The sequence below is a fragment of the Ranitomeya variabilis genome, chromosome 1, assembly GCF_051348905.1.
Source record: "Ranitomeya variabilis isolate aRanVar5 chromosome 1, aRanVar5.hap1, whole genome shotgun sequence".
Classification (NCBI taxonomy): Eukaryota; Metazoa; Chordata; class Amphibia; order Anura; family Dendrobatidae; genus Ranitomeya; species Ranitomeya variabilis.
In genome coordinates this window covers 517,786,578-517,800,764 of record NC_135232.1, presented here as the reverse complement: position 1 = coordinate 517,800,764, position 14,187 = coordinate 517,786,578, and the positions used below count along the sequence as shown (strand labels likewise).

The 14,187-nt window shown below is 47.5% G+C and overlaps 1 protein-coding gene across 2 annotated transcripts in view; it reads right to left on the bottom strand.

Annotated features, from left to right (window-relative positions):
• ATCAY (ATCAY kinesin light chain interacting caytaxin) overlaps window positions 1–14,187 on the bottom strand; it is a 336,717-nt gene that overhangs the window by 116,503 nt on the left and 206,027 nt on the right. For both annotated transcript variants that reach the window (XM_077253872.1, XM_077253882.1), the window contains exon 8: window positions 2,158–2,244. In XM_077253872.1, the coding sequence (XP_077109987.1) occupies window positions 2,158–2,244 (87 nt within the window). The remainder of the gene's footprint in view (window positions 1–2,157; window positions 2,245–14,187) is intronic.

Here is a 14,187-nt window from a genome sequence, read left to right as displayed (position 1 = left end):
GACTTTTCTTGCAGCGTATTTGCTGCAGAAAAGTCAAGGACAGCCGGATCTGACATCACACTCGGCTCTGCTACCTCTAGATGGCAGGCTGCATGGTGCGTCCATACAGCCTGTCATCCAGCAGAGCGGACCCGAAACCCATTCACTTGAATGGGGGGACCAGCATTACAGTGTTTGATGCTTTCATATGCATGACAGCGCGGCAAACACCGCTTCTGATCGGCGGGGAAATCCCCCCGCCGGTCAGAGAGCCGCGGCTCAGCTGTGATCGGAGGTATAAACTTTACCTCTGATCACTGGTGTCAGCTGATAGGACAACTACTCCCATCATCTGACACTTACAGCCGCTTATTACACTGAGAGCAGGAGCGGTGGATGGGAGTATTCATCTGCCGCTCCTGCGCTATAAATAAATAATTTTAAAAAAAATACAGCGTGGGTTCCCCTCTATTTTTGATAACCAGCCAGACAAAACTCACAGCGGGGGGCTGCAGCCCCCAGGCGTCAGCTTCAGCAAGGCTAGTTATCAAGAATAGAGGGGTCCTCGTGCTTTTTTTTTAAATTATTTAAATAGATAATTTAAAAAATGGCATGGGGTCCCCCACATTTTTGACAACCAGCCTTGCTAAAGCTCGCAGCTGGGGGTTGGTATTCTCAGGCTGGTAATGGGCCATTGATATATGCCACCCCAGCCTAAAAATAGCAGCCCGCAGCTGCCCAGAAAAGGTGCATCTATTAAATGCGCCAATTCTGGTGCTTTTGCCTGGCTCTTCCCACTTGCCCTGTAGCGGTGGCAAGCGGGGTAATGAGGGGTTAATGTCACCTTCCTATTGAAAGGTGACATTAAGCCAGCTTAGTAATGGTGAGGTGTCAATAAGACACTAGTGATGAGCGAATAGCATTGTTGCTCGGGTCTCCCCGAGCACGCTCGAGTGATCTCCGAGTATTTGTTAGTGCTCAGAGATTTAGTTTTCGTCCCTCAGCTGCATGATTTACGACTGCTGGACAGCCTGAATACATGTGGGAATTCCCTAACAAACAGGCATTCCTCACATGTATTCAGCCTGTCTAGCAGCCGTAAATCATGCAGCTGAGGCGAAGAAAACTAAACCTCTGAGCACTAATAAATACTCGGAGACCACCTGAGCAACAATGCTATTAGCTCATCACTATAAGACACCTATCCATTACTAATCCTATAGTAATTAAAGGGTTAAATAAACACACACAAATGCATAAAAAAGTATTTTAGTGAAATAAAACACCACAGTTTTATCATTTTATTATTTTGCCATTCCAAGCGAAGCTATCGATCTTCTGAAATTAAAAAAAAAATAATACACCAAAAGTATACTCCCTGATCCGACGCAGTCCAATATAATGAGTGTCCCTCGCAGTATCTGGGGGAGATAAAGCTTACCACCAGGAGCGCTGCTAATGCGGCCGCTCCTGGCTGTAAGCTACTGGGGAATGAATGAGACGCAGCAGGCGCAGGCTCAGTAACTAGTGGTGACGTCATTGAGCCTGCGCTCCCTCACTGCCTGACCTGAGGTAACCTCTGCACCGTAGCAAAATGCCAGTGAAGAGGTTACCGCAGGTAATCTATCTATTCTATCTATTCTATTAATCTATTCATTCTATTCATTCTATTCTATCAATCCATCTATTCATTCATTCTATCTATTCTATCAATCTATCTATTCATTCTGTCTATTCTATCAATCTATTCACTCTATCTACAGGAAGTTGTTTTTTTTTCTCTGTGTGCACTCAACTTTATTGGCATGCACAAAGAGAAAAAAAATGCATGAAAAAAACGCACCAAAAACAAGGAAAAAAACGCACCAAAAAACGCACCTAAACCTGCGTTTTTGGTGCAGCTTTTCTCCTTCCAAGATGATCAGGTTTTGCTGCAGAAAAAAATGCAGCAAAAACGCCCTGTGTGAACTTACCCTAGATACACGCCAAAATATAATTATAAAAAGCATAAAAAAGCCACAACAAAGAAAAAGCATCAAAACCCAGGTTAAAAAACATTTGTTTTATCATTCAGATGTGGTTTTTCAGCCAATAAAAGTCAACATAAAAATAAAGCATGAACATACTGTACTTGTACAATATGACTGGCTTCTGAAGATAATTAATAAAAAATGATACCTTATAAATGGTCTGGAGATTGCCAATACAGTCCTGATGAACCAAGAAGGGTGGACAATGATTAAAGATTTCAAATTTTTTCTCAGTCTGCAGGAAATAAAGCAAACAAGCAAACAATATCTGTTAAAAAAAGAAATTTTCTAAAGACAATGCCAGCACAGTTTGGTTACATGCATCAGTTACTGAGTTAACCTGATGGTGTGAATTAATACTAGGCATGAGTCACACAAATCTTCCACAAATAACAGAGCCAAAACAGGTCCTGCCAGATCCTTTTCTTGAGCAACCTAATTTACGTCATTGGGTTTAACTAAGACTACGTTCACATTTGCGTTGTGCGCCGCAGCGCCGGCGACGCAACGCACAACGCAAATGTGAACACATGCACAACGCAGCGTTTTGTGACGAATGCGTCCACTTTTGCATGGTTTTGGGCGCAGAAAAAACTGCAACTTGCTGCGTCCTCTGCGCCCTGACGCATGCACCACAGCGACGCATGCGTCACAAAACGCAAGTGCAACGCATGTCCATGCGCCCCCATGTTAAATATAGGGGCGCATGACGCATGCAGTGACGCTGCAGCGCCCGAATCTGCGGCGCCGAACGCAAATGTGAACGTAGCCTTAGACCTGTTTCACACGTCTTGATATTTATGGTATCGGAAAAACAAGTACCGGAGATACGTGTGGCAACCATGTGCCGCATCAGTACCATAGTACTGGCGCCAGGGAAGCAACAGTACAGTTAGCGCTGTTCCCTGCTGCTGGGTGCTGAAGACAGCTCTCATCATTCTCCCCTGCTCTGCCGGCGATCAACGTGAGCAGGGGAGAAAAGGGAGCACTTTCTAATTAATTGCTCACCTGGACGCCTTGAAGCATGGAAACGCAAAACATCCGTCGTCCTGTTCTCCCTCTCCCCGCACACCTCTGTACACCTTTGCACCCGGCCATTTAAGATGAAAGTCATGCAATACAGGACTTCTCTACTATCTGCCATGGTGAGTGCCACATACTTTTCTTATATGTTCAAGATTCTATGTTGTTACATTCTGAGCACCGATTATCCAGGCATATAGACTGACTGAAAGCTCTATTATCAGGCTCACCTGCTTCATACAAAGGGATTTAACACAGCAAACACTGGTTCCGCTATTCAAAATACCTTGTGAACTACAGACTAATTTTGTGTAACAGTGCGAGGCTTGGTGTTATTAGCTCATGTGTTGTTGTTTTTTCTATGATGGAGGTAGATGAATATGGTCATGCTGGAGTGCATATATCAAGTAAAGATGGACTATTCGCGGGTTGCAAGAGAGTTTTTTACAGTCTTCAACAGTCAGGAGGAATTACAAGTGATGAACGCAAAGACCCTTGAAAATAAAATTCAGTTTCTATCAGAGACAGAAATTTGTCTATTTTGGACTATCAATTCATTAAAATCATATGTGGAATCAAAACGAGTTCCAAGAGGTCTATGTATTTTAAAAGAATTTTCTCAATTTCAAGATGATCTATCCTTTCAAAAAGAATGGGAATCGATACACCTGGGATACTCTAAAAATCTTTTGCAGTTAGTTTTATCAGGAACAGGAATATAAAGAAATGAGTAATCAACTTGATAAAGCCAATCAAGAATTACAGGTGCGTTTATCTGATAACCAAGCACTGTCCTTTTTTAAAACGCTGGATAATAAACTAGAATTGACACACATCGAGATAAAAGAAAGAAAGAAACATTTTTGAGAGATAAAAATGATTTTGATAAAGGACAAATTTTTAAATGGAACAAGAAACGTCCCTACTACAAAAGAAATCACAATACAAAGTTGCTTGCAAAGAAAAAAATATATGCAGATGGTTGGACTATCGATTCAGAATCTAGTGCAGCAGAAGACTGCAAAAACATGAATAACAACAATCAACCTAATGTCAATAATTCAACCCCTTTGGGAGACGTACAAGAAAAGGGGGAAAAAAACCAGGAACAGGTTTAAAAATGAAACAGATCTCCTGGAAAAAATAACGGATTCTATGAGATCATCAATTTAACGGACAGACAACTTTCTCTGGATCATCTAAGTGTTTTGAAAAAACCTTTCTGAACCTTTTGATTTGATAGATCTGAAGAATGATCTTTTTCAAACTATTAGAAAAATGCACCTTATCAAAGCTTATGTGGCACCCCAGGAGTTCAGGTACCACAGTAGTATTGCCTTCCTCTCGGGGAGGGTGATGCCATGCCTGGAAACGAGGAGGATCCCTTTGACAGGTAATCTGAACATGCAACACTTTCTGACTCCAGGCCAGAAGGAGGAGCTCTCAACCTGGTTTCAGAGGAGCTTCCCTAGATAGATATACATTCTGGTCTGGAGGAGGAGTTAGTTAGTCTGGAGCAGACAAGGAACAGTGAAGGAGCACATGAGAAGTCAGGAGCTAGAGGAGAGCTGCGATTGAGCTCCCTCTAAGCTGAAGCGCAGAAACCATGCACCGGGAGCCCGAGGCTTTGTGGAACTACACTGTGTTCCAAATTATTATGCAAATAATATTTCCTCATATTTTCTCTAGATTACCTATCTGAATTGCAGTCATTGTTATTTTCCAGTCATCTACTATTCTAGTATAATTGCAATGTTTTGGAACAAACAACCTATGAAAACAGTATCTTTCGAAAAAAAATAAACACTCAAAATGCATGTTCCAAATTATTAAGCACAGCAGAGTTTTAAACCTTTTTTTTTTATTTTGAACAAAAAAATGGTCAATTGTGAAGTTATAAGCATTATCAGCTTATTACAAAATGAAATCAAACAGTTTTCAAGTGAAAACTTTATTCTAGGTAATGTTACATTTGCACATAGGACCCCTTGTTTGAAAGAAGCTTGTGAACTCTCTCGTCCATTGAATTTGTCAGTTTTTGGATGGTTTCTGCTTCAATTGTTTTGCATGTGGACAGAATACCCTCCCAGAGCTATTGCTTAGATGTGAACTGCCTCCCGCCATCATAGACACTCCTTTTGATGATGCTCCAGAGGTTCTCAATGGGGTTGAGGTTAGGGGAAGATGGTGGCCACACCATAAGTTTGTCCTCTTTTATGCCCATAGCAGCCAGAGATGCAGATGTGTTTTTTGCAGCATGAGACGGTGCATTATCATGCATGAAAATGATCTTGCTGCAGAAAGCACGGTTCTTCCTCTTGAACCATAGCAGGAAGTGTTGTTTTAGAAACTTCACATAGATTATGGAGTTAATCTTTACCCCTTCAGGGATCATAAAGGGGCCGACAATCTCTCTCTCTCCCCATGATTCCAGCCCAAAATATTACTCCACCTCCTCCTTGTTGGCGCCTTAGCCATGTTTTCATGGGGTGTCCATCAACCAGCCATCCTCCACTCCATCCATCTGGACCATCGAGCGTTGCACGGCACTCATTGGTGAACAAAACAGTTTGGAAGTCAGTCTTCATGTATCGTTTGGCCCACTGGAGCCTTTTCTGCTTGTGTGCAGTGGATAGAGGTGGTCGACAGGATGGCTTACGCACAGCTGCAAACCTCTGAAGGACCCTGCATCTTGTTGTTCTGGGGACGTTGGAGGCACCAGCAGCTTCAAAAACTTGTCTGCTGCTATGACAAGGCATTTTTGCAGCTGCTCTTTTAACCTTACGCAATTGCCTGTTGGAAAGAGTCCTCAATTTTTCCTTATCAGCACGCACACGTGTGTGCTGGTTATCAGCTACATACTTCTTGATTGTGCAATGATCACGATGAAGTGTCTTGGCAATGTTGATTGTAGTCATGCCTTGACCTAAATACTCCACAATTTGTTGCTTCTCAGCAGCCGACACTTCCTTTTTCTTTCCCATTTTGGCAAAAAATGTAGGCTGCTTAATAATGTGGAACAGCCTTCTTAAGTAGTCTTGCCTTTATTTGGACACACCTGCCAAACTAATTTGCACAGGTATCTGCAATTGCTTTCAGTGATATAAAGAGCCCTGACACACATCACTATCAATGAGTTTAAATGACAAACATAAAAATTCTAACCTTATCACTCCTAAACTCTTTGTGCATAATAATTTGGAACACAGTGTACATGTCCGATGGCAGAACCGGAGGGCAGGAAATTGAAAGTGATGTGCCCACATTACACCATGAGGTACAGCAACATCCAGAGCCCGGAGTCACCATGGATAGAGGCCCCAATGAAATGGCACGTGTTGCCTACCATGCATGAACTGTCCTAGCACAAAGAGTAAAAGAGGACCTTGACAGAAGCCACCGGCAACAAGGAAGTATTATTTAGCGCATAGTGGAAGGCTCCCAATCTGACCTAGCAAAGGGAATCCCACTCGTTTTCAGGCTGCCTGGACTCCGTCGACAGCTGTTACTGGTACCCTGGACTGAGGCTGTCTACCATCAGTAAACCAGGTAAAGAGACTGCAACCCTGTGTCCTCCATTTATTTCTGGCACCACATCATCCTTGCCAAACACATCGGGAGCCCTGGGGACCCAGCTTCACCTGTAGGAAGCTATACCATCCCTGCTGCCATAACACCACCCCAGAGGACCTCTTAAAGCAGCATCGGTCACCCCTGACTGAGTACCACAGGTGGCGTCACAAACTTTTATTATTTCACAAACCCCTTTAAAGACCGTCCCTTTTTCTTGGGCACCCAGGGCCATGGACCAGGTCACCGCCATGACACATCCCTTTAAGTACCGGACCCAGTACCGAGTACCCCACGGCCCTGGCAGGCGTTCTAACTTGGCGTCACGAACAGAATTCGTGCCCCGGCATCGCCGGGTACTATGTGCCATAGACTGCGTTGAATTTGTATGTGAGCCGCCATTGCCACGCCACGTGGAGCGTGGAGAAGGAGGCATACCTTTTTGGGCGGAGCCTGGAGAAAAGAGCACGAAGAGGAAGTGGGCGCCATGCAGAGATCCGCAAATGAAGAAACCCGAAGCCCCAGGAGGAGCACTGAACCGAGCGCAGGAGGAACTGCTGCAGACTCTGGTGACAGGACATCAGGCCTGCTTGAGGTTTGCACGAGGAAAGGGATATGTCCGATTCGGGAGGAGATCCAGCGGCGGCAGCAGCCGCAGGCCTCATGATGCCACCAGGCCCCGCGGTGCCCACAGTCCCTGTAAATCCGCTGCAGCTATGGCCCCCATAATGCCATTATCCATGCCCTGTATACCGGGAGCGGCCTGGCTGCCACAATATTCCAGGGAGTCCCGCACGCTGAGTGACTTTAAAGAAAACCTCTGCAGCCTATTTAAAGTATATCCCCTGACAGAACATCAAAAGGTCAGCATCCTAACTGGTCAATTAGTTGGAGCAGCACAAAGGGAAGTAAAATCCTGGCCAGATATTGAAAAGGAACTGTGGAGCAGATATTAGCCAAATTGAAAAACATTTTTGACACCTGCACTGCTGCAGAAATCAAGATGAGGTTTTTTGGGTGCAAACAAAGGGCACAGGATAGCATACGGGACTATGCCCTTAATCTCCTGGAGGCACTGAAGGTCATTAATCAGGTTGACCCGAACAGCGTGCAGGATGGGGACAAATTATTAAAGAAGCAATTTATTGAGGGACTCCTGTCCAACACCCACAGGACACAGCTGCGCATCCTGGCCTTGCAAAAACCTGACCTGGACTTTTCACACTTCAAAGACAGGGCCATCTGGGTGCTACATGAATCAATTCCCAGCTGCACAGTGCCCCTAGGCATCCAGCAATTACATTCCACCAGGAAATGGCAGCCTTTCATCAGATTCCCGTTGAGGCCGACGCGCAGACCCTGGATGATGACCCCTCCACAGGATTGTGCCTCCAGGTCCAGGAACTGACCAAAAGCATAGCTGCACTAGCCAAAACCATGCAGTCCCTGCAAGAGTCTTCGAAAGGAAAGATCCAGCTGGCTTCCAGTCCAGATGATATCCCCTGGCGATGACAGAAGAGGATCCCACTGATCCATTTGTTGCCGCTACAACGAGGCGGGACACAATGCAAGGTTCTGACATTTAAATGAGCAACCCCTGGGGCAGAGGGCCAACCCCCAGGAGTAGGACGACCAGGCCCACAAAGCTGGTGAGCCAAGTATGTCGGAGGATGACCTGTCCTTCCCATTGTGATAGACGGCATCCCGATGAACGCTTTACTGGACACCGGTTCTCAGGTGATGACTATGCCTTACATTCTTTACAAATGGTACTGGGCAGACTCTGACATTACCCATGGCCCCGATATTGATTTGACAATACTAGCCAGCAATGGTCAGCCTTTGCCACAAGTGCAGTCCAAGGAGGTGACCATTAAGGTGGGGTGGGTAGAATTGAAGGCCCAAGGACTAGTGATTGTAGATATTGACCGGCGAGAATGTAACCCAATGATGACCTTAGGTACTAATGTCATAGAAAACTGTCTTGCTGAGGTTATTGTCTTGTTACAACAGGTGGACGAAACTGCTTGTTCCAGTAAGCAGCATGTCCTGCAAAAAGAAATCAGAGCCCTGATGCAGAGACAACAGGTAGAACTGTCTGGTGGAGAAGTTGGACATGTCACAGTGAGTGATCCGATCCCATTGCAATATCCCCCAGGAGTGAAATGTTAATCTGGTGTCGGGCAGCAATAGGACTGAGAGGTAAAGACTACCAGGCCCTGGTAGAACCTGTGTATTCAGATAGTAGGCCCACCATCCTGACAGCCAGAGGGGTGGTTGATGTCCGCAAGGGGAGGGTACCAGTACGTATCCTTAATTGTGGGGAAAAGGAGGTCCATTTACCCAGATATGCCACCCTTGCTAAACTCTTCACTCTTAGTGATAATGCAATACAAGCAACAGAACCCTTGGTCCCGTCCGACCAGGCGAAGGACAATGGCTCTGCAAGACAGTTGGAGGATTGGTGCCAGAATTTACACGTAGGCACTGACTCTACCCCTTCACACCAAAAACATGGGGCTTACTGGGTGGTCCATGAGTATGAGCGGTTATTCAGCAAACACCCACTAGATTTTGAGCAGGTAAAAGGGGTCCAACATCATATCCCCACTGGAGAACATCCGCCCATTAAATAGAGGTACCGGCCTGTACCTCCCGCTCACTACCAATGTGCCAAGAGTAGGCTACGAGAGATGAGGGAAGCTGGAGTAATCAGAGACAGTTGTAGCCCCTGGGCAGCTCCATTAGTCCTCGTCAGAAAGAAAGATGGTACAATGAGGATGTGTGTTGACTAGTGTTGAGCATTCCGATACCGCAAGTATCGGGTATCGGCCGATACTTGCGGTATCGGAATTCCGATACCGGGATTCCGATACTTGCCGCGTATCGGATACCGGAATCGGAAGTTCCAAGATTCAAAATGCAGAAATTCAGCCAATGAGAATGATTCCAAGTGTGGGCACATCCTGTTTAGCATGGAGGGCATGAAACTACTGGCAAGGCTGTGATTGGCTGCTGAAATGATGTCATGATGCAGTTTAAAAGTCGCTGGCGCCATTTTGCGATCACTCTGCTGTGAATTCAGTTAGTGACAGGACGCTGTTTGCTGACTGAGGGACAGTTTAGAGATAGCGATTTGCTTCTTTGTGCTTTCCAAAGGCTAATTTAGCAACCACTGTGTTCACCTACTATTCACCTTGCTTTTGCCTTGTAGCGCTGTTTTCACAGCGATCTGCAAGGTCTGTGTGTGTGTGTGTGTGTGTGAGTGCAGCCCACTCTCTAGTCTGAGTGCAGCCACATAGGCCATCCATAGCTGGTTCTATTCAGTTCAGGGAGGGTGGTTCATTGCCTCATACTGTTCTTTTTTTTTTTTTTTTTTCAAGTAGTGTAGTCTGCTGCTAATTTATTCAAAAAAATCCTATTAGTGTCTTTCCACCCGTCTCCAGCTAATTTGTGGAAAAACACTACATAGGATAACGTAGAGGAGGGTTTTTGGGCCTTGCAGCGCCGTTTACGGCTGTCTGCACGGTCTCCGTGTGACTGCAGCTCGCCCTGTAGTCTGTGAGCAGCCGTAGCCTGGTTGTCTCCAGCTCAGGGTTGTTCACTGCGTCATACCGCCAAATCAATTTTCATTTTGTTTTAAGTAGTGCAGGCTGCTGCACATTTTTTCAAAAAATTCCTATTAGTGTCTTTCCACCCGTCTCCAGCTAATTTGTGGAAAAACACTACATAGGATAACGTAGAGGAGGGTTTTTGGGCCTTGCAGCGCCGTTTACGGCTGTCTGCACGGTCTCCGTGTGACTGCAGCTCGCCCTGTAGTCTGTGAGCAGCCGTAGCCTGGTTGTCTCCAGCTCAGGGTTGTTCACTGCGTCATACCGCCAAATCAATTTTCATTTTGTTTTAAGTAGTGCAGGCTGCTGCACATTTTTTCAAAAAATTCCTATTAGTGTCTTTCCACCCGTCTCCAGCTAATTTGTGGAAAAACACTACATAGGATAACGTAGAGGAGGGTTTTTGGGCCTTGCAGCGCCGTTTACGGCTGTCTGCACGGTCTCCGTGTGACTGCAGCTCGCCCTGTAGTCTGTGAGCAGCCGTAGCCTGGTTGTCTCCAGCTCAGGGTTGTTCACTGCGTCATACCGCCAAATCAATTTTCATTTTGTTTTAAGTAGTGCAGGCTGCTGCACATTTTTTCAAAAAATTCCTATTAGTGTCTTTCCACCCGTCTCCAGCTAACTTGTGGAAAAACACTACATAGGATAACGTAGAGGAGGGTTTTTGGGCCTTGCAGCGCCGTTTACGGCTGTCTGCACGGTCTCCGTGTGACTGCAGCTCTATCCGTTGTCAGTTCAGCCCCCAAAAAATAAATAAATAATAAAGTTCACCAAACACACCAGTTACACCACTTTACATTTGTGTAGGCCACATTAGCTCATATTAAAGTCTAGTCCACACTTTAGAAAATTAGTGTTTCTTATACCTGTTAGGAGGAGTTGCTCAGGAATAAGCACACAAAGCCGTTAGTACTTTTCTGCTTATCTTTATCAGTCAACCAAGATGAAGAAGGCAGTGAGTAAGGCACGTGGGCGTGGGCGCGGAGCAGGGAGGGGACGTGGGGATTCTGTGCCTGCTGCGGGCACCGGTGACTCATCAGCACCCACATTCACCAGGCAACAGTCGTTCATGCGCAGCTTTGTGTCAGAGCGCCGTACACCGCTGCTGCGTGAAGAACAAATTGAAGCCGTTGTCGGATGGATGGCAGCTAATGCATCAACTTCAATTAGTGCCACATCCTCTCAGACACAGAGCACTGGAGAGCAGCCATCTGTCTCTTCACCACCTGCCAAATTGCCCAGGCAGACAGAGAGCCCAGGACAGGAGCCGTCTCTACTTCTGTTCTCTGAATCTCTTGGCTTGGAAACAGGGGGCCAGCCAAGCAGCATTGGAGAAATGGAAGAAGAGGCAGGGTGCAGTGATGCCCAACAGCTTTTTCTCTCTTCCTCTGAAGAGGCGGGTGGGCCAGTGGCTCCGGTCACCACATCGCAGGCCGCATCAGCTGATGATGACACTCAGGTGCCACTTACTGGTGCGTGCTCTGCTGCTGAGACTACCCAGGAGGAGCAGTTGGGGGCAGAGGGTAGTGTAGATGATGAGGTCCTTGACCCATCTTGGCGTGAGGGACAGGAAGGTGGTGGGAGCAGCTCTGAGGAAGAGATTCCCCGTACGGCCCAAAGAGGGAGAGGGAGGGGGAAGACTGCGGATCCTGCAGCCTCCGCTTTGGCACCCGTTAGGAGCATGTCTCTTCCAAAAGCCAAAAAGGGCGCTCCCAAGACTTGCAGTGCCTGGTCCTTTTTTGACACAGTTGCAGATGACATTTGCTATGTCAGATGCAAGGTGTGTCATCAAAAAGTCAAAAGAGGGAAAAATGTCAGCAACCTCAATACCTCCAACATGTGGAAACATGTGCGCAACAGGCACCCGGCGGAGTTAGAAAAACACACTGAAGAGCTAGGCCAACCAACAGCGGCAGCTACCACCACTTCAGCTCGTGTTGCCTCTTCCTCTAGCTCACACGCAGCTGGTTCGGCTTCCTCCCAGGATCGCCGTGGAAGAACCTCTGGCCCTGTTGTCCAGAGACCCGCTGTAATTCCACCCGCAGCACCACTTTCCCAGTCATCCACACACTCCCAGCCCACTCTACAGCCATCGGTAGTACAGGCACAGGAGAAAAGGCGGCCTTTCTCGTCAAACCACCCACGAGCACAGGCTCTGACTGCAGGCATTGCCAAACTTCTTTCACTGGAAATGCTGTCATTCAGGCTGGTGGAGACTGACAGCTTCCGTGACTTGATGTCATTGGCAGTCCCACAGTACAATGTGCCCAGCCGCTTTTACTTCAGCAGGCAAGCCGTCCCTGCCCTGCACAAGCATGTGGAGGGACACATAAAACACGCGCTACTGAACGCCGTCAGTAGCAAGGTCCACCTCACCACCGATGCGTGGACCAGTCAACATGGACAGGGGCGAAACCTGTCCCTCACTGCCCATTGGGTTAATGTCGTTGAGCCGGGTACAGACCGTGCGAGTGGCGCAGGACGTGTCCTGCCCACTCCAAGGATTGCAGGAATCCATTCTGTACGCATTGACTCCTCCTCTTACACCAGTTCCTCAGAATCATCGCTGCAGGAGCCGTCACAGTCCACCTCCACATGGACCCGTGATGAACGTGTACCTGTTACGACCGACATGAGCACAGCCGTGGCCAAACGTCAACAGGCCGTGTTGAAATTAATTTTTTTGGGGAATCGTAGCCACACAGCGCAGGAGCTCTGGAATGCCATCAAGCAGGAGAGCGATGTGTGGTTTGTGCCAGCGAATCTCCAGCCAGGCATGGTAGTGTGTGATAATGGCCGAAATCTGGTGGCAGCTCTGGGCCTCGGCAACCTCACTCACATCCCATGTCTGGCACATGTGCTCAATTTGGTCGTGCAGAGCTTTTTGAGGGACTATCCGGATCTTGATGCACTGCTGCACAAGGTCCGCCTAGAGTGTGCTCACTTGCGGCGTTCCAGCACGGCAAAAGCGCGCATTGCGGCTCTGCAGCGCCGACACCGCCTGCCGGAACATCGCATCATATGTGACCTACCTACCAGGTGGAATTCCACGTTACATATGTTGGAGCGGTTGTGTGAGCAGCAGCAAGCTGTAATGGAGTACCAGCTGCTTCAGGCACAAAGAAGTCGCAGTCAGCGCCGTACAGACTTCACAACCACAGAGTGGGCCACTATGAATGACGTCTGCCAGGTTTTGCGTCCCTTTGATTATTCCACGCGGATGGCGAGTGCAGATGATGCACTAGTCAGCATGACTGTCCCCCTTATCTGCCTGCTTGAAAAATCACTGCAAGCGCTAAGGGATGATGTTGTGGAAGAGGTGGAGGATGAGGATTCATCATTTCCATCATCTTCTGGACAGTCAGCGCCACGTGGTTCCTCACAAACGCGTAGGTAGGGGACAGTTTGTGAGGAGGATGAGGAGGAGTCAATGGAGGAGGAAGACATCCGTCCAGAGGAGGGAGTTACACAATTGTCCAGTACTCAGTGTGTACAGCGAGGGTGGGGTGATGACGAGCGGGCAGAGATCACGCCTCCAGCAGGGGACAGCGTTTCTTGGGCAGTTGGCAGTCTGCAGCACATGGTGGATTACATGCTGCAGTGCCTGAGAAACGACCGCCGCATCGCCCACATTCTCAACATGTCTGATTATTGGGTGTTCACCCTCCTCGATCCTCGCTACCAGGACAACGTAGAAAGCCTCATCACACCGTTGAACCGGGAGCGAAAAATGCGGGAGTACCAAGACACACTGGTGAATTCCATCATCTTCTCCATTCCAAGTGAGAGAAGTGCTGCTAGTGCATTCCAAAGCAGCTCAGTGCGTCCAGGCAGTGGTGGAGGCTCTGCACAAAGAGGGAGCAGAAGCAGTGCCTCTGCCCAAGGCAAGACCAGTATGGCCCAACTGTGGCACAGTTTTCTGTGCCCGCCACAAAAGTCTACACCATCACAGACGGCTCCAGTCAGCAGGAGGC